Here is a 25,270-nt window from a genome sequence, read left to right on the forward strand (position 1 = left end):
TCTTAGCCTTCTAAGTAGCGGGGCCACCAGGCCCAGGGGTATTACCAGTTTTAATAGCATTCATAGTATGATTGTTTTCTCTATTTTATGAAAAATTTCACAACTGAAGAAAAATTATGAAACAACATTTTAACATTCTGACCTGAAATGGCAAGATTTTTTTTTTTTAACATATTCTCAGTAGCATCCACATTGGATTGTTTCATAACGGATATAATTTTTACAAAAAGGTTAAATAATTCGGAACTCTTTTTTTTTTTTTGGTACTGCTGTGCTACATCCACATCCCATTTGTTTGTTTGTTTGTTTGTTGATACAGGGTGTCTTTAAATGATGGAGGCTGGCCTTTAATTTGTGATCTTTCTGCTTCAGCCCCTTGAGTCATTGGGATTATAGGCCTGAGCCACTGTGCCTGGTCAATTTTCCATTTTAAAAGTCAAAAACAGAAATTATTTTTTCCATAACACAACTGACTCTCTCCCAGTCAAATTAAGATGTAAGGTATTTTATTCCTGCAGACTTATAAATGGACATTGTATAATTAGAGAAGTTATTTCAGATCTAAGAATGGCTTCTCAACACAATAGCAAACACACACACACACACACAAAAACAAGCCACGTGCCAAAATTAGAAAAGAAAAATGTTATGCTAAATTACACAGTTAAGAGGCAGGACAGGTAAAAATAAATGAATTCCTTTTTCTAGAACCAGGCTTATCCAGACTTCTGTTATTTCTAAGAAAATAATTTAATGGCAACAATAATATTTCAAAATCCAATTCCAATTATCAGCACATAATTTTTGATTCCCCTCTGTTTTTATTTTTTTACCGTGAAATGCCATGGTCTGAAGCAGTCGATCAGCCACCTCCTGTGGAAATACTCCAGGTTCCTGCAGACACAATGTTCCATCTTGTCTTGCTGAACAGAACTTCTCAAGGTGTGTGGTCAGGAAACTCAAGCAGATATCAAGTAAGGAATAGGGAGAGGCCTCCTCCTTAGAGCCCAGGAAGAAACAGAGGGAACACAAAAGTGAACAAGTTAGTTTCCAGAAAAGCCCAGAATGAAAAATTGATTTACTCATTCAATAAGCCATAGGCAATAGATACTGTGTTAGGCAGTAGGAATACAATGTGTATGGAAGAGCAGTGACTGCACACCTGTTATCCCAGCTGCTTGGGAGGCTGAGGCAGGAAGATCTCAAGTTCCAAGCCAGTCTCCGCAATTTAGTGAGACCAGCTCAAAACAAAAAAATGGTTAAGCCCCCTGGGTTCAGAATACAATGTGTGACCCATGATCTCAGATCAAAAGAGAAACACTGAAACAAACATGTATATGCCATCTCCAATACTACAACAGAGGGCACCCTGGGTACTATGTATGCACTGTTTAAGAGTTCTAACAAATTAGGGGTGATCAGTAAAGAGGCATAACAGATTAATCTACCTAAACTATCACTCATGATTCCCCACCACTCAAACTTTCAATGAACTCTCAAGGGCCTGAAGACAAAATGCCTAACATTGTTAGACTGATATCTTGAGTTCTTCCAAAATCTAACTTACTTTTCAACTTAAAACTCCCACAAAATTTCCAATCTAACCTGATGGTTCAAATATGACAAATTCATTTGGACAAAAGAATCTCATTAGTGTTAATAATCTCAAAAAAAGGAAAAATTTAACTCAGTTATTCCAGTGAGGAATAAAGTAGCCAAGACTGAATGGGAATGGATTTTGCGTAGAATCAAACTTAGGGCCTCATACTTACTAGTCAAGTGCTCTACCACTGTGCTACACCTTCAGCCTAAGTGTAAGGACTTTAACTGCAGCAATAACACTATAAATGTTCCCAGCAATAATAATATGGTTAAAATGTAATTATATTTAACCATCTAGTAAGTGCTTTCTGTATGACTGTGCTAAGCATTTTATAAGAATTTACATTATTTCACTTGTTCCTCACCCTTATTTTGCAAAGTAGTCAAGTATTATCTTCATTTTTATACAACTAAAAACATGTTCAGAAACGTAACATCTTTCTCAGCATTACACACATAGTAAATGACATAGTGTGGCTTCAAAAAAGTTGACTTAGGAGTAGAACTTTTTTTTTTGTACCAGGGATTGAACCCAGAGGTGCTTAACCACTGAGCCACATCCCCAGTCCTTGTTATGTTTTATTTTGACACAGGTTTTTCACCAAGTTGCCGAGGTGACTTTGAACTTATGATATTCCTGCCTCAGCCTCCCAAACTGCTGAGATTACAGGTGTGCGCCACCACACATAGCAGGAGTACAACTCTTAAACTCTCCATATTGCACATGTGACATTTTAATGGCTGATTAATGTATGGCCATTAAAAATCGTATTTCAAAGATATACTGTATTAATCACATAAAAAATACTCATAATACAAAGCAAGGTATAAAAAATAGCTTATTGCACTTCCTCAATCTACAAAAAAAAAAAAAAAAAAAAAAACAGTAAAACTGGGTAGGGTGGGGCACACCTATAATCCCAGCAACTCCAGGAGAATGAGGCACTAGGATCACAAGTTCAAGACCTGTCTCAGCAATTTAGTGAAACCCTCAACATCTTAGCAAGATCCTGTCTCAAAATAAAAAAGGACTGGGAATGCAACTCAATTGTTAAAGCACCCAGGGGTTCAATTCCCAGTACCAAAAACAAAAATAAACAAAACAAAAAAACCCAGTTAATATCATAATGATGAAAATCTTAAGGTTTTACCCCCCAAATCAGGAACAAAACAAAGATGTCTATCTTCACCCCTTCATTAAACAGGTTACTGAAGGTTCAAAGTAGGCAAGAAAAGGAAATAAAAGGCATACAAATTAAAAAGGAAAAAGTAAAGCTATCTTTATTTGCAGGTGACATAGTCCAGATAACAAAAATCCTAATGAATTTTTAAAAAGCTACCAGAAAAAAAAAAAAAGTTCACAAGGTCACAGGTTACAATTTAAAACAACAACAAATTCTATTGCATTTGTATATAATTACGATTTACAATAAACAATCTTACAATGAAATTAAGGAAATAATTCATTTACAATTACATCAAACAAAATATTTAGGAGTAAATGTAATAAAAGTGAAAAACTAAATTAAAGAAGACCTAAAAAATGAAAAGCATTCAAGATTTTTTTTTTTTTTTTTTGTGGTGCTGGGGATCAAACCCAGGGCCTAGTGCTTGCGAGGTGAGCACTCTACCAACTGAGCTATCTCCCCAGCCCAGCATTCAAGATTTATGGATTAGAAGACTTAATATTGTTAAGTTGATTTATGCATTCAATACAATTTCTATCACAATCCCTCCCCTTTTTTGGCAGAAATTGACAAATTGATACTAAAATGGAAACAGAAATGAAAGAGACCTAGAAAAGACAAAACAATTTGGGAAAGGAAGAAAAAAATTGGAGGCCTCACACTTGCCATTCTCAAAACCTACTACAAAATTACATTAAAAAAATAAAATAGGGGCTGGGGATATAGCTCAGTTTGTAGAGTGCTTACCTCACATGCACAAAAGGCCCTGGGTTCAATCCCCAGCACCAAAAAATAAAAATAAATAAAATTAATTAATTAATTAATTAATTAAAAAACTACATTGACCAAACAGTTTGACACTAGCATAAAGACAGACACAAAGATCAATGGAATAGAATTAAAAGTCCAGAAACTCCTACAGTTAGAGTCAAATGATTATCAAAAAGGTACCCAGACATTTCAATGAGCTAAAGAATAGGCTTTTCAATAAATGGTCCTGGGACAACTGGACACCCATGCAAAATAATGAAGATGAAGTCCCTATCTCACACCATATACATAAATTACCTCATAATAGAGCAAATGCCTAAAGGCAAGAGCTAATACTATTAAACTCATAAAAGAAAACACAGATACAAAACTTAACTGACTTAGAATAGTAAAAGGTTTATTAGACATGACACCAAATGCAAATACAAACAAAGGAAAAAATAGATATATTGGACTTTATCAAAATTAAAAACTTCCGTGCTTTAAGGAACACCATAAAGAAAGAAAAAAGAGGGCTGGGCATGTAGCTCAGTGGTAGAATGCTTGCCTACCATGTGCAAGGGCTAGGTTCAATCCCCAGCACTGGAGGGGGGAGGGCAGGGATAAAAAGACAACCCACAGAATGGAAGAAAATAGGTGTAAATCACTTATCTAATAAGGGATTTCTATCTAAATTACATAAAGAAATCTTATAACTCAGTAACCTAAAGACAATCTAATTAAAACTAGGCTTAAGTAGACATTACTCCAAAGAATTACAAATGAGCACCGGTGCCAGGTGCAGTGGCACACACCTATAATCCCAGTGGCTCAGAAGGCTGAGGGAGGAGGATTGTGAGTTCAAAGACAGCCTCAGCAAAAGCTAAGTAACTCAGTGAGACCCCTGTCTATAAATAAAGTACAAAACAGGGTTGGGGGTGTGGCTCACTGGTTGAGTGTCCCTGAGTTCAATTCCTAATATCAAAAAAATAAATAAATAAAAATAAATAAAAATAAAAAAATAACATCACATGACCACCAGTACAGTGGTGCATGCCTGTAACCCCAGCAACTGGGGAGTCTGAGGTAAAAGAAGCACAAGTTCAAAGATAGTCTCAATAGCTTAGCAAAGATCTAAGCAACTTAGTAAGATCCTATCTCACAAAAATAAATAAAAATTACAAATGATCAATGAAAAATGCTTAACATCTTTAGTCATCAGGAAAATGAAAATCAAAATCTCTTCACATGAAATATCACTTCACACCCACTAGAATGGCTATAATAAAAATATGGCCAATAACCAGTGTTGACCAGGATATGGAGAAATTGGAAACCTCATACAAGAACATTGAAAATGCAAAATGTTGCAACTATTTTTCCAAAAGTTTGGCAGTTCTCAGAAACAAAAAGTTAAGCATAGAGTTACCATATGACCCAGCAATTCTACTCCTAGGCATAAACCCAAAATGAAAGCTTATCCATATAACCCGTACATGGACCACTGAAAAACATCCTCAGCCCCACACCTTTTTTTTTTTTTTTTTTTTAAGAAAAAGCCTTGCTAAGCTGCCCAAGTTGCCCTCAAACTTGCCATCTTTGCCTCAACTTCCCAAGTAGCTGAGACTATAGGTGTGCAACACCATGCCCAACAAGACACTTTTTTTTTTTTGGTACTGGTAATTGAACCAGGGGTACTTTACCACTGACCTATATTCCCAGACCTTTTTATTTTTTATTTTGAGAAAGGCCCTCACTAATTTGCTTAGGTCCTCACTAAATTGCTGAGGCTGGCTTCAAACTCTCAATCCTTCTCTGCCTCAGCCTCCTAAGTCGCTGGGATCACAGGTATGCTCCCACACACAAGGATCAGACATCATTTTGTACATGAAGAAAACTGGAACTCAAAAAAAGAATAATGCACCCAAGTTTATCTACTTGGAATGTGATAGAATTAGGACTTAATCCAAGGTCTTTAATTCCAAATAGCAATATCCCTTTTCTTACCCATAAGGCTCCCTCAATGGAAGAAGGAAAAGGATGGAGGAATAAGGTGAGACAAAAACTACATCCAAGATTTAAAATAGCAGTTATCCAGGGAAAACAATAAAGATGTGTGTAAAAAGAAATAGGTATGTTAAAGCATACAGTAAAATGTTAGCATTTGGGAATCTGGGTAAATGCTAGATGAGAATTATTTTATTACTTTTGCGACTTTCATAATCTGAAGCTGTTCAAACAAAAAATAACAATTACTACTTCCATGATTTCACTGACAAAATTTACTCTGGTAAGTAAAGAAATGGTACAGCTTGGTCCTATGAAAAGATAATTCCTGGAGTGACTAAAAAAGGTAATTTAGCTTTACAGTTAACTACCTCAAGTATAACAAGCAAAGTAACAAGGGTCCCTGAGAAATAGTTGAAAAGATATCCTGTGGCTGTGGCAACAGGAGCAATAATTCTAGCATGAGAGAACAATACAGTACTTTTTTTTTTTTTTTTTTTTTTTGGTTAACGTGGTATTTTCTAGAACATGATGTAATCCTGGTAATTCTGAACTATTCAAATAAAGCTTACCCAGATTAGCACTCTCAAATATTGCTGGTCAGAGTGTAAATTGGCACTATTTTCAGAACATAGAAGATTTAATAATAGTGTAGTGGCCCACACCTGTAATTCCAATGATTCAGAAGGCTAAGGCATAAGACAAGTTTAAGGTCAACCTGGGCAACTAGCAAAACCTTGTCTCAAAATTAAAAAAAAAAGGGGGGGGGCGGTGGCGCTGGGGATATAGCTCAGATGGCAGAGTGCTTGCCTCACATGCACAAAGACCTGGGTTCAATCCCCAGCACCACAAAAAAAAAAAAAAAAAAAAAAAAAGAATAAATTAAATTTTTTTAAAAAACAGGGTGGGGGTGTTTGAGGATGTAGTCTAGTACAGTGGTGAGAGCCCCTGGGTTTAATCTTCAATACTGCAAAATGAAATAAAACAGTAATAAAAACTATATGCTATAGGGGCTGGGAATATAGCTCAGTTGGTAGAGTGCCTGCCTAGCATGCACAAGGCCCTGGGTTCAATTCCAGCACCGCACACGCACCAAAAAAAACTATATGCTATAGGATTCAAATATACATCTATACAGAATAGGAAATACTGCCTAAAAACTTACTTTGAAATGTAAGATTAGAAAGCTAATTTCTAAATTAAATAACACAGTAAATCTATAAAGAAAATCAAGATTTTAAAAAAATGTTATCTTGGGGTGGTATAAAGAAGTGGTATAGAGGAAGAGAGCACAAAAGAAAAATGGCAGTGGTTGTGTGTTTTGTCTTTTTTGTACTGGGGATTAAACTCAGGGGCACTTTACTGAGTTACATTCCCAGCCCTTTTTATTTTTTATTTTGAGACAGGCTCTCACTAAGTTAATGAGTTTGGCCTCAAACTTGTGAGTCTCCTGCCTTAGCCTCCCAAATCTCTGTGATCATAGGTGTGTACAACTGCACTCGTCATGTGTTTCTCTCTTTTCTTTCTTTCTTTTTTTTTTTTTTTTTGGGGGGGGTACCAGGGATTGACCTCAAGGGTGCTTAACTACTCAGCCGCATCCCCAGCCCCCCACCTTTTTTTTTGGTATGTATAAATCACATACATATCACACAATTTTATCTTCCCTAAACTGGCCATAAGGTAACTTCTCACTACTGCTCTTAGACCTTTTCCTAATGTAATTTTACACTCCCCAGGAGCCTTCACCATCTGATAATCATAGATTGTGATGGAAAAAGGAGTGTTAGGGGAGTTTTTAGCAGAAATGTGGGGAGGTGGCTATGATATGTGAGGGAAGTTGATAGGAAATAAAAAAGTATCATCTGAGAACTCTATATTCTGCTTCATAGCATTTCAAAATAGCTTTTGGTTATAGAATTATGTTCCATAATGCTGTAAAATTAGACCACCTGGGTCATAATGTAGTAAAATATTTACATAAGCAATTAAAAATTGTCTCTTATCACTTTGGATACCACAGAGAAGAGCTTTGAAGGAAAAGAAAAAAGAAAAATTACTAGACTGAAAGAGAAAGGTCAGAAGTCTTTTTCAGAGGGGAAGATGGTAGAGAATTTAACCCAGGGGCACTCAACCCCCTAAGTCATATTCCCAGCCATTTTTATTTCTTATTTTGAGACGGGGGCTTGCTAAATTGCTGGGACTGCTTCAGCCTCCCAAGTCACTGGGATTACAGGTGTGTACCACCACACTCAGCTCTTGGCTTTCTTTTACACTTCCTCTGCAGTCCCCCTTTTAAACTGCCTTCTTATACACTCCTTCTTTGAAGTATTTAGTCATTTACACATTCTCAGTAAAAGGCACTCTCAGTCACTCCCCCATGACTTAGTTATGTATTTTGCTGGTGGGTTGGTTAGTTTTGTTTTGCAGTGCTGGGGAGGGAACTCAGGGCTTTGTGCAGACTAGGCAAGTACTCTACCACTGAGCTATATGCCCAGGCCTGTATTTTTTAAAGCTACATTCTGTTAGTATACTGCCATAGCCATGGAAACAAGAACTTCAACATTGTGAGCAGTAGCCCATCCATTTCTACCAAGCAAGGAGATGGTGGGGTGTGGGACTCAACTATGTACTATTAAAGTGTTTGCTACTACAGACTGGAGCTTCCTCGGCTGCCGATATGATGAAACAGCAAAGAGATTCTCATAGATCAGTTATCTTTTATACTTGGAAACTGAAGCCTCATAATATGTATCAAATAAATTATTCATTGAATGAATTAGTAAATCACTGAATGGATGGTCTGTCTCAAAATTCATTTCTTAGTCAGTGGTACATGCCTATAATTCCAACAACTTGGAAGGCTGAGGCAGGAGGATCACAAGTTCAAGGCCAGCCTTGACAATTTGGTAAGACCTTGGATCAAATTTTAAAAATTAAAATTAAAAAGGACTAGGGGTGTAGATCAGTGGTAGAGTGTCCTGGGGTTGAGTCCCCAGTACCACAAAATAAAAGAAAACCTCATTTTATGTAGCGGTCTCAATTTCAGTTAATATAAATCAGGCTACAGCTGTCATCCCTATTGAAACATTCTAAGATTGACAAGTCCTCCAATTGAATACAATGGATTTTTATTTTTTGCATCCCTTTTTTCTTTGTTTTATGTGGTGTTGGGGACCAAAATCAGGGCCTCTTGTATGCTGAGCAAGTGCTCTACCCAGCCCCTCTTGAGTAATTTTTTTCTTTTTTCCTCCTAGTGATTTTGTATATGTATACATATTGGGAATTTAACCCAGGGACATTTTACCACTCAGCTACACCCTCAGCCTATTTTTATTTTTATTCTGAGACAGGGTCTCACTAAATTGCCCAGGTTAGCCTTGAATTTGAAATCATCCTGCCTCAGCCTCCAGAGTCACTGGGCTTAAAAGGTATGCATCACCACACCCAGCATCCTGAATATTTTCCTAAATATTGGGCAAGAAACCAGGTGACTACAAGGATTACAAATGATAATTTTATGAGAGAAACAGATTTTTTTACTGACCTCTTTCTAAAGGATTGTGTAATTATAATTGTGAAGAACGTGGACTTGGGAATCCAGCTGCCTGGATTAAAATGCCAGCTCTACCATTTACAAAATATATATCTTTAGGCCAAGTACTTAATTTCCCTGCACCTCAGTTCCATGATCTGTAAAATAACAGTCCTGTTATATCATAGGACTGTTATCAGAATTAAATTCTAAGTGCAAAACATTTATAACAGTGACTGGCATATATTAAATGCTCAATAAATGTTAACTATTATTACAGACTGTAATCTCCATGGGTGAGAAAAACACCTTTTTTCACTGATATTGTTTGAGAACCTAAAATAATGCCTACTACATAGTGGCACTAAGCGTTTACTGAATGAATAAATTAACAGTCAAGTACAAATTGTTAGATGTAATTAAAATACTCATTTGCTCTGACAAAAACAGACTATAAACCCAAAAAGAAACATTAAGTCCCAAGACTAGCCCTGAAATTACAAAAAAGAACTGAAAGGCAGACATATGTCATTTAAGTTCATAGGTGCTTAGACATCTCTGACTCCTCACTGCAGTACACCATAAGATATCTCTTAGTTTATGTGTATTTTGTTTTTACAGTGCTGTGGATCTAACCCAGGGCCTCATGCAGGCTCAGCAAGTGTTTTACCACTCATCTGTACCCCCAGCCCTCTCCTCACCCACCCCCATAAAGGGGATTGAGCCCAGGCGGGGTCTACCACTGAGCTATATCCCCAACCCTTTTTATTTTGGGAACAGGGTCATGCTAAGTGGCTGATATTGGTTTCAAACTTGCAATCCTCCTGCCTCAACCTCCAAAGTAGCTGGAATTACGGATGTGTACCATCATGCCTAGCTTTTTTTTTTTTTTTAAATAGTATTTTCTAACATTGATTCAACCAAGTCAGGCTTCCAGAAATAAGCATTTAATATAGCCCTTGGTATGATCTAATCCCTTTACCCTCAACTTCTCCAACCATAGTCATTTTATAGACAGAAAAGATCAAGAAAGTAGGACAGAGCACACTTGATGTTGTCTCTTTTTTTTTTTTTGCGGGGATCGAACCCAGGGTCTTGTACTTGCAAGGCAAGCACTCTACCGACTGAGCTATCTCCCCAGCCCTTGATGTTGACTCTAAATTTAAAGATATTCTGATCTATTTGGAATGAATATTTTGGGGGGAGAGGGAAAGGGGGAAAAGTGTTGAAAATTAAAACCAAGGTTTTTCCCATGCTAGACAAGCACTCTACAACTGAGTTACATTCCCAGTTATTTTTCTTTAAAAAAAAACAAAAAAAAAACCACCAAACTAAAAAGCAGATAAAACAAGTTTTTTGCATGCATAACTTCAAGACTTGGCCAATATGTCAAGAAGCTATGTGCTAAAGGGCAAAAAGGTAGAGTTCTATCTAAAAAATATCTAGGACTAGAAAGGTAAATAAATCCCCAACCCTTCCATCTTAGATCATGTAATAAAACTGTTCTAAGAGACAGAACAAAAATTCAGATCAGTAATCACTGAGCCGATGAGCTCATAGGAATCAACGACTCACAAAACTACTTTAGCATTATTTTCCTCTTAACTACAAACATGAGTTTTGAAATATAATATGGTAAAAAGAGACACAGGGATAATAATGAAAAGAGCCACTGAGGTTGCAGTCAGTCCTGGCTCTGCTATTTACTAGCTGTGTGACTTAGAAAAATCAATTAACTTCTCAGTTTCCTTATGTGAAACCTCTATTTTGACTACCTCACAAAATGAGGGTGATATAGCTCAAGGGTAAATGCTTGCCTAGAATGCACAAGGACCTGGGTTTAATTTCCAGGATCACAAAAGAAGAAAAAAGGGGTGGGGGATAGTGAGAAATAATAGATGTGTGTGAAAATGCCTTTAAAATATTAAAGTCTTGGTGAAAGAACTCAGGGGTAGAGTGAGCATCTGCCTAGCATTCATAAGGTCCTGGGTTTGATCCCACAAAAAATAAAATAAAATAAACCCTAAAGTACTGTGCAAATATTAACAATTGAAATAAGGGTCCCTGCACCCTAAAGTACTGTGCAAATATTTATAATTGAGACAAGGGTCCATGGTATGAAATGTCGTGTTTCATGGAGGAGAGTTCTAGTTTACACAAATTTTAGACATAAAAGCAGCTTGTCCAGGATCCCATATTACTAGAGCTAACAGAATATATCTACTCTTCTATGGTACTTATCTCTATAATCTGCTAAACTCTAACTACTCTCTCTTTAAAAGATAAAAGGAATTAGTTGAGTCTTGTTTGTAAATTTTAGTGAAATAGGAAGTGATTTTGTCTTCATATATAATTGCTTCTATGGATAAAATTTATCATCTGTGCAAAACAACAACCTATGTAGATTTATTGTTTAATTTAGAAATTGAGTCTGCAAATAAATTAAACTACACGCCCCAAAGTAGGGTCAAGGGAGATATAGAATACTACCAGTGTAAACATTTAATCCCTATATACAATTATATAAATGTTTTTAAGCAAGAAGAAAATTAAGGAAGATTTTCTTTTTATTGTAGGATATTTCCCCATTTGTGCTTTTGAATGTGATTCACATTACAATGAGATGTCTCAGATCTACCATTCAAAAGCATAAGCTTGGAAGGGATTTCTATTTATTTATTACTTTTCCATTTGCATAACCTTTTGCCAGTTTAAAGAATGCATTTACTGATATCAACACTAACCTCCATTTTTTTAGTTCAAAATGTCACAAAATGTACAAAAAGGAAAAAAAATAATTGAAAGCCCTGATACAAACCCCCAGGAGAGGTTATTGTTGCCTCGGAATTCTTTTCTTGTTGGTTTATCTGTGTATGTCTTGTCTTATAAAGAGGAATATATACTCTTCACAAATTCCCTGTCTCTAAATACTTTCCATATTCTGAAGCCTTAGGCAAATATGGCATATTGAGAAGGTGCCAAAGATGTGCTCCTGGAATTCAATCCTTGTAAGAGAGAACTGTTAAAACAGATTACTACCCTTTGCTTGACCCCCAGCTTTCTACATACATAGGTGTGAGCAAAAAAAAAAAAGTTTGTGTGTCAGTGCATTTTTCACAAGGTGATTAATCGTTAATATAATCTATACTCAATCATTACAAGATAATAAAGATGATATCAGCAACCCCCCAAAAAAGTAATAATAATGATAAATAAAGTTAGGAAGTGTTGATTTCCTAATACATGACTTTTGGGAAACCTGTTTGGAAAGGACTTTCACATAGTAAACTTATTTTAGAATTTTCATAAGTATTCAAAGATTCATGAAAACTAAAGATCACTGTGCAAAATTGCAACATTATTAGTGATTTTGCACTTTTTCCTACAACTCCACAGTGATGTCTCTCTCTATGGAAAATTCACTTAGCCAAAAAGTGGTGTGCCAAATCTTTGTACTTTATTTTTCTACACTCTTTCTTCCAATTTAAATCACTACTATAACTTACTTTTCGCCTAAAGTAGTACAACAGCTATCCCATTCCAAATCATGTTTATAAATAATCATCCTCAAAATCCTTTCTTTTCTTTTTTAGTACCAGGGACTGAACCCAGGGGCCTTAGCCTTATCCCTAGCCCTTTTTTAATTTTTATTTATTTCAAGACAGGGTCCCGTTAAGTTACTTAGAGCCTCATCAAGTTGCTGAGGCTGGCATTGAATTTGCAATCCTCCTGCCTCAGTCTCCAGAGTCTCTGAGATTACAGGCACGTTCCACCATGCCCAGTTCAAAATCTCTTCTTGATTATAATACTCCTTAACACACACATACACAAAAAAGCTTTTAAGGTACTTAGGGTCTTTACAATATAGCCCAAACTCTGTAGTCCATGATTCAAGGTCCTCCACAATCTGACCCTAGGCTCACCTAATCTCTATCATACCCTGAACACTAGAGTCACATATTTCCTAGGATTCATCATGCCTGAAATATATGGCACTTCACGAATTTTACTTTGTTTTAATAGACTATTAAAATAGTTATTAAAAGACTATTAAAAACTATTTAATAACTCATGGTTAATATAGTTATTAAAATAGACTATTAAAACAAAGTAAATGGACTGGGGTTGTGGCTCAGTGGTACAGCACTTGCCTAGCATGTGTGAGGTACTGGGTTCTATTCTCAACAGCACATATAAATTAAAAAAAAAAAAAAGAATAAAAATAAAGGTCTACAAACATCTAAAAAAATATTGTCTAAGAATAATTTTTAAAAAGTACTACATTTTAAAAAATTTAAATTTAAAAAACATACTACATTTGTTTCAGCTTCTTCTATGCTCGAGCTTGTCCCTTTCCCAGTAATGGCTTTCTTTCCCAAACTTTTATCCAATAGAACCTCATTTACTATTAAAACCAGCAGTTCAAATATCCCCTTCAAGCTGTGGGTAATGGCACTAGTCCGTAATCCCAGCTATTCTGGAGACTGAGACGGGAGGATCCCAAATTCAAGGCCATCTCCATCAAGTTCAAGGCCAGCCTGAGCAACTTAGTGAGACCCTGTCTCAAAATAAAAAATAAAAATGGCTGGGGATTTAGCTCAGCAATAAAGTATCCCTTGTTTGATCCTTAGTACCAAACAAAACAAACAACAACAACAAAAAATTGACTGTCCCATTCTCAGCAAGACCTCCCTGAACTTCTCATCATCCCCAAAGTTAATCATTCATTCAACAATTAGTGAAAAATAAAAGAGAAAACAACATTAATAACAAATAATTAGTGAGCACTTACTACAAGTACCAGGCACTGCACTATGTAGGTACTGAAGATGCAATGAGCCAAACATAGTATTCACCTTCACTGACCTAGTACCTAACTTATAGGTTGCCACGAGAATTAACAAAACATGTAAAGCACGAAAAACAGTTCACAGTACAGTCATGCTGAATATATATTTGCTATTAGTGTTGCTGCCTAACCATTCTAAAATAGTTGCCATACACACACACATAAACAGCACTTTATATCTTTTCCTAGTTTATTTTTTCTCTATATTAATAGATTTGTTTATTTCCACCCCCTTCCCCAACCCACAAATCTTTTTTTTAACCACTGTAACCACAGCTCTGCAACATCCCCTGACCCTTAGCAGCTGATCAAAAATTATCATTGTATCAAAGACTTTTATACACTCTGGCTTTGGAGACAGACTCTAGTCAAATAATCACAGCAAGAAATATAAAATATAATTGATATGTATTCTATGAAAAAGAGTTACATGATAGAGAGGGTGTGACCCAGGGTTTTGTTTTGTTTTTTTTTGAGGGGTAGGCAGGCCAGGTAGAGTTTCCCTGAACAACTTGAATTGAATTCAAGGCATACCAGTTAAGGGACTAGAAAAAGTACCACCATGGGTCATCTGCACATGCTCCTTTCTTATCTGAACTATTCTTTCCATAACACAACTCCAATAATTTAATTCCTCAGTTCTCACTTTAAAGATTGACCCTGTTGGAAGCCACACTTGATTATCCCATTCCATGATGTCCAAATTTCTTTCTTAGCACTTTAAAAAACTACTAAACTCTTCACATTTAAAAATTAATTGGGGATATAGCTCAGTTGCTAGAGTGCTTGCCTCAGATACACAAAGCTCTGGATTCAATCCTCAGCACCACAAAAAATAAACAAATTAATTAATTAATTAATTAATCTACTGGAGCTGGGGATATAGTTCAGTGGTACAGAGCTTGTCTAGCATGCACAAGGCCCTGAATTCAATCCCCAAAGTTGCAAAAATAAAAATAAATACAATTTCAAAATAATAAAATGGATATTCTTTAAGAAATAATAAAATTAGTCTATACAAATAAGATATAAAAAATCAGGAATCACACTTGTTTTATTATCTGTGATATCATCAATGCCAATACAGTTAATGATACTCCAAAAATACTGTTAGATAAATAAAAAAGCAAGAGATATTATCCTAAACCTGTGGTTCTTAAAAACATGGTTCAAAGACTATTTTTACCCTTATTCTTGTCAGAAATGCAGACTCTCAGGTTCTGCTCCAACCAAACCCAATAAACCAAATTCTGGAGGTGGGCAGGAGGAAGAAGTCATCCAGGGGCTTTACCTTCTGATTTAAAGTAGTTTAAGAACCCCAGCCTTAGACCTTTCAGCTATTCAAAACACAATATAATAAACACTTGAACAATATAAAATGCAAAGCTTTGTAATAATCATTCACTCATCTCTATTTACTGAGTGCCTAATGAACACATTGTACAAGAAAAACAAAAAAGGAGCCTCTACAAGTAATTCTCAACTCACAATAAGCTAATATTTTGCCTTCTCTTCACCTCTCCAGTATAGTTACTCTCTATGAATGTGTTTTAATAAGGAAGGAAAAAAATCAAGTTAGTTGGATGCAAAGTCTAAAACATAATAATGCCTAATATATCTGCTATGGTCTGAACGTCTGCCTTCTCCAAGTTCATGTGTTGAAAACCTAACCCCCAACGTGATAGCATTGGGAAGTAGGGCCTTTGGGAGGTGATTAAATCATCAAGACAGAGCCTTCACAAATGTGATTGGTACCCTTATAAAAGAAGCCCCAAAACTGCCCTGCCCCTTTCACCATGCAAGGACACTGGGAGAAGATGCCATCTATTAAAAAGGAAGCAGCCCTCACCAGAAACCAAATGTGCCAGAGCCTTGACTTTGGACTTCCTAGCCTCCAGAACTCTGAGAAATAAATTTCCGTTGTTTACAAGCTACTCACTTTATGGTATTTTGTTACAGCAGCATGAATAGACTAAGACATTATCATTCTAGCCTCATTTCCTAATACATAGCTTCATTCTTACATCCTTTCATTCTGTATAAAGGTAATCCTGCTTCCTCCAATACATCCTGCTTCGTATTCACAGTGAAGGTTTCTTTCCCCTTCCAAAATGATCTACAAATAAATAAATCCTATTCATCTTTCAGGCCTAGCTGAAATGACACTTTTGGATCCTAAATAGTCAAAGAACAGTTCATAATTTCTCCCTTTGTACTTATACGTTCATTCTCAGTGAGAAGACCCACACTTTCAAAAATCTAGCAATCTGATGTCTTAGGTAGGATGGCTTCAAATTTAAAAAAAAAATTTTTTTTAAGAATCTCAAAACTCACTCTTGCTGTGGAGTCCACTAGTTGCCTCAATTTCTAGTTTAAGACTATTCATGTCAAATTGAAAAATGAGACCACAAAGTGAATCAATCAAGTATCTATTTGACCTGGCACAGGGAATAACAGGAATAAGGAAGACACAGTTGCTGCTGGAACTCACATTCCACAAGGACAGACAAGCTAGCACACAATGACAGTGTGATGGGTTGTGATAGTTATGGAGACAGACAAGGGAGAATGACAACCTATAAATGCAGTCAATTAGTTAGGGAAAGTTTATAGGTTAAATGACTTAATAGTAAACCATTTTCCTAAAAATCAGATTAAGGGAAAACAGAAACTGACTAACCAAGGAGAACATGATTACCAGAACTGAGTTTTGACTAGAATGTCTTATTTCTCACAAAGATCAAAATGTGGCTTGCATATGATGGAGTAATGTTTTCAACAAATGTACAGCAAACCTCAGATAACCAACTCAGTGAAAAGCCAACTGAGGTCTCAACCTCTTTTGAAACATGAAGAAAATCTGCCAAGAAAAAAAGAAAAGAAAAAAAGAAAAAAGGCTCTCCCAAGAAAGGGCAAAACAAATGAACCCTTTAGAAGTTATCAGACTGCCACAGCCTGACTGCCAAGCTATTTTCAGTCTTCAAATGCCTTTGGTAGTTACTTTCAAACAAGAACAATTTTTTTTTTTTTTTTTAGTTCTAAATGGACACAATACCTTTATTTATTTATTTTTATGCGGTGCTGAGGATCGAACCCTTACAAGTGGCCAGCCCACAATTCATTTATTGTAAATAATAACGGTAAAGTTTGTAAACAAATATTTTTAAATTCCACAAACTCTACCTCCAGTTAAGACATTCAAAAGCAAATTTCAAAACATTTCTAGCTATTTCTGTCAAAAGGCCATATCTCTCATAAGGTCACAATATGCATGCTGGCCCTCACTCCACCATTCTATAGCACACCATCACTCACATTTTCCAATGACACAAGATAATAAAGCTCCCAAGCTCTCTTTCATACCTCTAATCTCTTTCTGCGAGAGAGAGAGAGAGAGAGAGAGAGAGAGAGAGAGAGAGAGAGAGAGAGAGAGAGCGCCGACGAATCCCTTATCTGCCCGCCCGACAGTTCCTGGGAAGCAATCGTCTTCAATTTTTTCCTGCTTAGACCCCTGAAGCCTGTAGAAGGAAATGGGGACAGCTGTGCGAGCCAGCGAGCGAGGATATCCGATAAGGGGCAGAGGAAACGTGGATGGTAGAGGACGAACGGGAGGAGGGGGCAGAGGAGATAAAATGGTGAAGGGGGTGAGAGGGGAAAGCAAAGTGCAGAAGCGAAAAATGGAGAGGAAGAAGGGGGAAGGGGTAAAGATCGCGGTAGAGACAAAAAGGCCAAATGGTAGAATAGAAAGGAAGGAAGGCTGAAGGAGAGAGGGGGACGCAAAGAGAACCGCGAGGGAGGCTGTCACTGGGGGTGACAAAAGGGTATCAGCGGAAAGAAGGGAGATTAAGGGGGTGTCACCCAAAGAGATTCGCCCCAGCAGGTAGACTGGGAGCACCGGGAAAGAGGAGCTGGACGCCGAGGGTGAGGCAACCAGGGGTGAGGTGAGGGAAGGGCGTCCCAGGGACACCAAGGCTAGGGAGGGGCAGGCCCGCGGGGGCTAGGCTGGCGGGCGGCTGCGGCTAGGGCAGGCCGCGCTCCCTCACCATGGCTGCGCCGGCCTGGTCCTCGGGCATGCAGCCTCGGTCCTGGGTGCGGCAGCGGACCGGGCCCGAGCCGGCCCCCAGGCTGAGCCGGCGCGGAGGCTCCAGGAGGCTCCAGCGAGCGGCGGCTCCGGGCTCGGCCCAGGCCTCGGCCTCCTTCCCTCAGAAGATAGGAGGGCAGCAAGCCTCAGCCGCAGCCGCAGCCCGAAGCCGAGCGCAGACTCCGCCCCCGCGAGGCCCCGCCCCTGCCGACCCGACCGGCCCGAGTCGGCCCCGCCTCCGCCGGCCCTGCGCAGACTCGGCCGCGGGGTCCCGCCCCAAGCCGGACTCTGGGCTCCTGGCGTCCAGGCCCTTAAAGGGGCAACGCCCCCTCAAATCTGCCTAGCCCCTTCCAAAACTATAAGAGGCTTGAACCATACGTCTTAGCAGGAGGCTGGAGCGCTCGTTTCAGTCACCTGTGGGCTCCTGGTTCACTCACTATCGTTAAGATTTTAATTTTTGATTCACTGTCATTGAATTACTGTTGTCATCATTCTTGGTGATTTCAACATTCTCTTAGAGGATTTTTCCCTCTGCCCTCTCGGGTTTTTCTCCTGTAGAGATCACCCTTCTTTAGCCTCTCATTCTTATGCTCATATCTTCTATTACCAATAACTGCATAATTGCAACCTCTATAATCTCAATACTTCCCCCGCCCCCACGCCGTGGGTGCTCAAAATCAAGCCCACAGCCTCGCACATGCTAGGTAAACTCTTTACCGCTGATCCATATCCCCAACCCCTATAATCTCTAACTTTCCCACCACAATTGGCTTCCTTCGTCACTCCCTCCAGTGTCCCAACTCTACCAAGAGTATTCAGCTCTACCAAGGCCCCAAGTCCATTGATCCTACTACCCCTTCACTATTCTTACTGTACCCTTATCCTCACTTCCTTAAATAACTTAGGCTCTATTGCCCAGGTATTCCCTTTCATTTCTCCAGTCCTTTTCTTCTTCCTTTGTACTGACAAAACTTCAATCCTAAACCTGAAGCAAAACCAAGAGGTGAGGAAAACCCAAAACCATACTGACTGGTTGACTGACTCCCCTAACTTGGATATCAGTATCCTCAAATGCGCCCTTAGTGTTTAGCTACACTACTACCTCTCCAGTTGCATACTCTTCCCACCTTCCTTGGTAACTATTTCACATCCTTCTTTCTTCAAATCTCCAACACTTCCTTGATCATCCTCATTTAACTTTTGATTTTACCTCCAATTCACTGAGAAAAGTGAAAGGAGCAAAAGAAAATATGCGAGTCTCCACCACTCAATGGTGACTTCCAACCAATCTGTAACTCTAACTTCCTTTCCTTATTGAATCTTTTTGTTTGTTCTCAATGCTGGTGGATCAAATTTCATACTAGGCAAGTGCTTTTCCACTGAACTGCATTCCCCAGTCTTGTATTTATTTGTCTTTTAGCTAAAGTCAATCCTTCTCAGTTCTGAAACTGGGGCTGAAAACCCTGGTGTTTTTTTCCTAGTGTCACACTTATTGTATTTTTGTAAAATACAATAAAAATTAATTACTATAAAAAGTGAGTTTTTTGGTTTGGGGGATTGTTTGTTTTGTTTTTAGTGTTTCTGAGCATTGCAATTGCACATGTGAAGCAATTGCACATGTTAAGCATGTACTCTATTTGTGAGCTACATCCCTAACCTCCAGCTTTCTCTTTTTTTCTTTTACCATCATAAACATGTTGTTTTTGTTGTTGTTTTGGTACTGGGAATTGAACTCGGGGTCCTTTACCACAGAGTTATATCCCTGGTCCACTTATTTTTTTAAATTTTGAGATAGGGCCTCGCTAAGTTGCTAAGGCTGGCCTTGAACTTGCCATCCTCCTGCCTTAGCCTCCCTAGCCTCTGGGATTACAGGCCTGGCTCCATCCTAACCATTTTTTTTTTCTTTTCTTTTTTTTTAGTTGTTGGTGGACACAATACTTTTATTTTATTTATTTTTATGTGGTACTAAGGATTGAACCCAGGGCCTTGCACGTGCCAGGCAAGTGCTCTACCACTGAGCCACAACACCAGCCCCATCCTAACCATTTTTAAGTGTACAGTGAAGTGTACATTCACATTGTCATGCCACCATCACCACTGTGCAGCCCTAGAACTCATCTTGCAAAATTGAAATTCTATACCCACCAAACAATAACTCCCCATTCTCGCCTCTCCCAACCCCTGTTCAGGGGTGTGTGTGTTGTGTTGTGCTGGGGATCCAACCCAGGGACTCAAGCATGCTGGGCAAGTGCTGTACCACTCAGCCCCCAGTTCAACACCATTCTATTTCTCTCTCTGTGATTTTTGACTACTCTAGGTCAAGTTAGTTTGTTTTTGTTTTTTTCTGTTAAATCCAATAGACATAAAATTTTTCTGTCTGGTGGCACACACTTGTATTCCCAGCTACTATTGAGATTGAGGCAGGAGCTCATGACCAGCTTGGGTAACTTAGCAAGAACCAGTCTCAAAAAAGTTTTCTGTCAAACTGATATAAAAGTTTCTATATTATGCGCTAAACTATAATGTGCTGATTTTTTTCAGGTTTCTAAATATTTACTCTGAATTTTTGTCACAAACGGTGACAAACCATTCTTAGACTACCATTAGTCTTCCTTAAAGGAGCACAAGTTCTAGGTTTCATTCCATTTCGTTGTCTCAAAGATGTCTATCCAGCAATTCCTTTCTCCTACATCACCATTTTTCTGAGGCTCAGAGGATTCGAACCACGGTCCTTCTCCATGAGAGCCGAGCGTTCTCCAAGAGGAGCTATTTCTCCAGCTCTACATCACCATTTTTCTACTTTTCTTTTCCATTGTTACACCAACATGAATATATTTCTTCCATCTTAAAAAACAAACAAATGGGCTGGGGTTGTGGCTCAGTGGTAGAGCACTCGCCTAGCACATGTGAGACACTGGGTTCAATCCTCAGCAACATATATAAATAAAGAAAGAAAATAAAATATCCATCAACAATTTATATATTGAAAAGAAAAAAGGGGGCTGGGGAGACAGCTCAGCTGGTAGAGTGCTTGCCTTGTAAGCACAAGGACCTGAGTTCGATCCCCAGTACCGCAAAAAAAAAAAAAAATAAAAAAAAAAAAGAAAAGAAAAAAGGTATTCTGTCCAACTACGACTAAAAAATATTTTTAAAAAACAAACAAGTGAAAAAAAAAAAAAAAAAAACAAGTGAACCCACACACACACTCAGTTGTCCCTTTAGCTACAGCTCAGTGTCTCTACCCTCCTTTACAGCAAAATGCCTGACAGAAGTAGCCTGTCCTGTACTCAGTTTGGCTGCTTTTCTCCCATTTTCTCTGGGACTCTCTCCACTTCATTTTTCACTTCCACTCTTCCACCAAAATGCTCCCATCAAGATAACCAGTGATGTCCACTTGCTAACAAAGGTCCATCCTCAGTGCTCTTAGTGTGTGTCCTCTAACAACATGAGACAGTTCATCATTATCCCTTCCTTGGTACAACATGCTATTCCACTCTCCTGGTTACTCTATCTCACTGACTGCCTGGAGTTTCTTATTTCTCTGACCTCTAAATAACTGTAGTGCCTCAGGGCTCAGTAGTTAAGACTTACCTTTTCCACCTAAACTTGCTGCTTGATGATCTTATTCCGTCACACTACTTTAGGAATTGAGGATACAGAAAAAGAAAGATATACTGACTCCCAGAAGACAAGTGTCCAGTGAACCCTTGTTAGGCAAGAAACACGCAAGAACCATTAAAATGCAAAACTAGCAACTCAGGAGCAACCCTGTCACCATGCTTAGCCCAATTCCTTGCCTGAAGAAAGTAGCTTGATGCTGCTGGGGATGGTGGCACACACCTGTAATCCCAGTACCTCAGGAAGCTAAGGCAGGAGAATTGCAAGTTCAAACCCAGCATGGGCAATTTAACAAGACCCTGTCTCAAAATAAAAACTGAAAAAAAAAAAAAAAAAAAAAAAAAAAAGGGTAGGGGGCTGGGGTCTAGCTCAATGCTGTATTTCTTGTCTAACATGCTGAGACCCTGGATTCAAATCTTAGGGGCCTCAAGTGTAAAGAAACAGCACAAAAGAAAAAAAAAAAAAAAAAAAAAAAAAAAAAGAATAAGTAAAAACCATAAGGTGCTAGTGAAAAGGGTGACAAATTTATTTGTTTGTTTGGGGTACTAGGGATTGAACCCAGGGGTGCTCAACCACTGAGCCACATTCCCAATCCTTAAAAAAAAAGTATATATATATATATATGTGTGTGTGTGTGTGTGTGTGTGTGTGTGTGTGTGTATGAGTGTTTAAATTTAGAGACAGTCTTGCTAAATTGCTGAGGCTGGCTTTTGAATTTGTGATCCTCCTGCCTCAGCCTCCTGAGCCACTCAGATTACAAGTGTGTGCCACCACAACCAGCAAGGGTGACAAAATTCTTAAGATACTAAAATTGATTCTTCAAGGGATTGGCTCAAATTTTAAAAATTTTGTTTACAATGAGTATTTAAGAGCAACTAAACTAAGGAGTTACAAGCAAAAGGAAGAAAAGAGGGAAAAACTATTCTCTAATGATCACTGAAACTGTTAATATTGAAGACTGTTGGAAACAACCACAAAAAGTCAAGGTTTTGCCCTCAAGAAAGAATGGAGTCACAGTTGTTTTGTAATCAACAAAATCAAGTAGAAAATCTAAAAATACATCCAAATATATGTAGGAATTTAGTATAATAAAAGTAGAATTTCAAATCAGTAAGGAAAAGGTGGGATTATCATTGGTGTCAGAATAACTGAATGGCCCCTAGAAAATTTTAATATCACACTATTCAGCAAGATAAATTTCAAATAAATCAAAAATTTAAATGTTTAAATAAAAGAAGATGAAACCCAAACATGCTGGATGGAACCATGGAAGAATTTTTACTTCGGTGCTGAGGATGGAAGCCAAGGCCTTACACACACTAGGCAAATATTCTACCACCCATTGGAGAATTTTTTATAATCTCTGAGTAAGGTCTTTTTAAGTACAAAATGAAACTTATATGCCATGAAAGGAAAGATCAATATATTCAGCCATGTAGAAATAAAAAACATAAGGCAAAAACCACCATAAGGAAAGTCAGATGATAAATGACTATGTACATATATTTGCATTTAATATCTTAGAATAATAGATACTTTTCATATTGATATACAGTGCTGAAATCAGTAAGAACAAACATCCAAGGGGAAATGTGCAAAAGACAGGAATTGTAAGAAAAAGAAATAAAAGTGGCTCACTCTTACTCATAATAAGAGAAATGCAAATTAGAATTTCTTTGAAATACTACTTTTCACCTATTGAATTAACGAAGATCTATAAGATTAGTAAAACACTGTGTGACAAGGAGAGGGTGATATTTAATAGGTATCTTCCTTTTGTCGGTGAAAGTGTAAATTGAAAGAATTATGTGAGTCTGAGGATTGAACCTAGGGCTTTCAGATATGATAGGCAAGCACTCTACCACTGAGCTATATCCTGGTCCATGGAATAACTTCTATGGAGACAATGTGGCAGTGGTATTTATCAAATTTTTAAAGGCACATTCCTTTTGACCTAACAATTCTACTTCTAAAAAAAATAATTGACACAAATGGTCTTAACATGAATGAAATTTATTTGAAATAGCAAAAGATTGGAAACAACTTAAATGGTTTGGGTTTTTTTTTTTTTTATTTTATTTTATTTTTTTTACGTTTACATAGGGTAATGATGTTTATTATATTTTTCCCCTCCCCCCACCCCTCCCACCCCTCCCACCCCTCTTTTCCCTCTACACAGTCCTTCTTTCCTTCATTCTTACTGCTCTCCTTAGCCTACTCTAAACCTAACCCTAAACCTAATGCTAGCCCGTCCCACCCCCCATTATATGTCCTCATCCGCTTATCAGCGAGATCATTCGTCCTTTAGTTTTTTGAGATTGGCTTATCTCACTTAGCATGATATTCTCCAATTTCGACCATTTGCCTACAAATGCCATAATTTTATCATTCTTCATTGCGGAGTAATATTCCATTGTATAAATATGCCACAGTTTCTTTATCCATTCATCAACTGAAGGGCATCTAGGTTGGTTCCACAATCTGGTTATGGTGAATTGAGCAGCAATGAACATTGATGTGGCTGTATCTCTGTAGTATGCTGATTTTAAGTCCTTTGGGTATAGGCCAAGGAGTGGGATAGCTGGGTCAAATGGTGTTTCCATTCCAAGCTTTCTGAGGAATCTCCACACTGCTTTCCAGAGTGGTTGCACTAATTTGCAACCCCACCAGCAATGTATGAGTGTTCCTTTTTCACCACATCCTCGCCAACACCTATTGTTGCTTGTATTCTTGATAATCGCCATTCTAATTGGGGTGAGATGAAATCTTAGGGTAGTTTTGATTTGCATTTCCCTTATTACTAGGGATGTTGAACATTTTTTCATATATCTGTTGATTACTTGTACATCTTCTTCTGTGAAGTGTCTGTTCATTTCCTTAGCCCATTTGTTGATTGGATTATTTGTATTCTTCGTGTAGAGTTTTTTGAGTTCTTTATAGATTCTGGAAATTAGCGCTCTATCTGAGGTATGGTTGGCAAAGATATTCTCCCACTCTGTAGGCTCTCTCTTCACATTTCTGATAGTTTCCTTTGCTGAGAGAAAGCTTTTTAGTTTGAATCTATCCCAGTTGTTGATTCTTGCTTTTATTTCTTGTGCTATGGGAGTCCTGTTAAGGAAATCTGATCCTGAGCCAACAAGTTGAAGATTTGTACCTACTTTTTCTTCTATAAGATGCAGGGTCTCTGGTCTGATTCCAAGGTCCTTGATCCATTTTGAGTTGAGTTTTGTGTAGGGTGAGAGATAGGGGTTTAGTTTCATTCTATTGCATATAGTTTTCCAGTTTTCCCAGCACCATTTGTTGAAGAGGCTATCTTTTCTCCATTGCATATTGTTGGAACCTTTGTCTAGTATGAGAAAATTGTATTTATTTGGGTTTGTGTCCATGTCCTCTATTCTGTACCATTGATCTACCTGTCTATTTTGGTACCAATACCATGCCATTTTTGTTACTATTGCTTTGTAGTAGAGTTGAAGATCTGGTATTGCAATACCCCCTGCTTCGCTCTTGCTACTGAGGATTGCTTTAGCTATTCTAGGTTTTTTATTCTTCCAGATGAATTTCATAATTGCTTGCTCTATTTCTGCAAGGTACATCATTGGGATTTTAATTGGAATTGCATTGAATCTGTATAGCACTTTAGG

The 25,270-nt window shown here is 37.9% G+C and overlaps 1 protein-coding gene across 1 annotated transcript in view; it reads right to left on the reverse strand.

Moving 5' to 3' along the window:
* Positions 1–18,174, reverse strand: part of Zyg11b (zyg-11 family member B, cell cycle regulator) — a 61,372-nt gene extending 43,198 nt beyond the window's left edge. Inside the window, exons 1-2 of the mRNA XM_047549983.1 lie at positions 17,971–18,174; positions 834–999 (exon numbers count right to left, since the gene is read on the reverse strand). Of these exons, the coding sequence (XP_047405939.1) occupies positions 834–999; positions 17,971–18,000 (196 nt within the window). The 5' untranslated portion in view covers positions 18,001–18,174. The remainder of the gene's footprint in view (positions 1–833; positions 1,000–17,970) is intronic.
* Between the last annotated feature and the right edge of the window lie 7,096 nt (positions 18,175–25,270).

Source organism: Sciurus carolinensis, chromosome 1 (assembly GCF_902686445.1).
Source record: "Sciurus carolinensis chromosome 1, mSciCar1.2, whole genome shotgun sequence".
Taxonomy (NCBI): domain Eukaryota; kingdom Metazoa; phylum Chordata; class Mammalia; order Rodentia; family Sciuridae; genus Sciurus; species Sciurus carolinensis.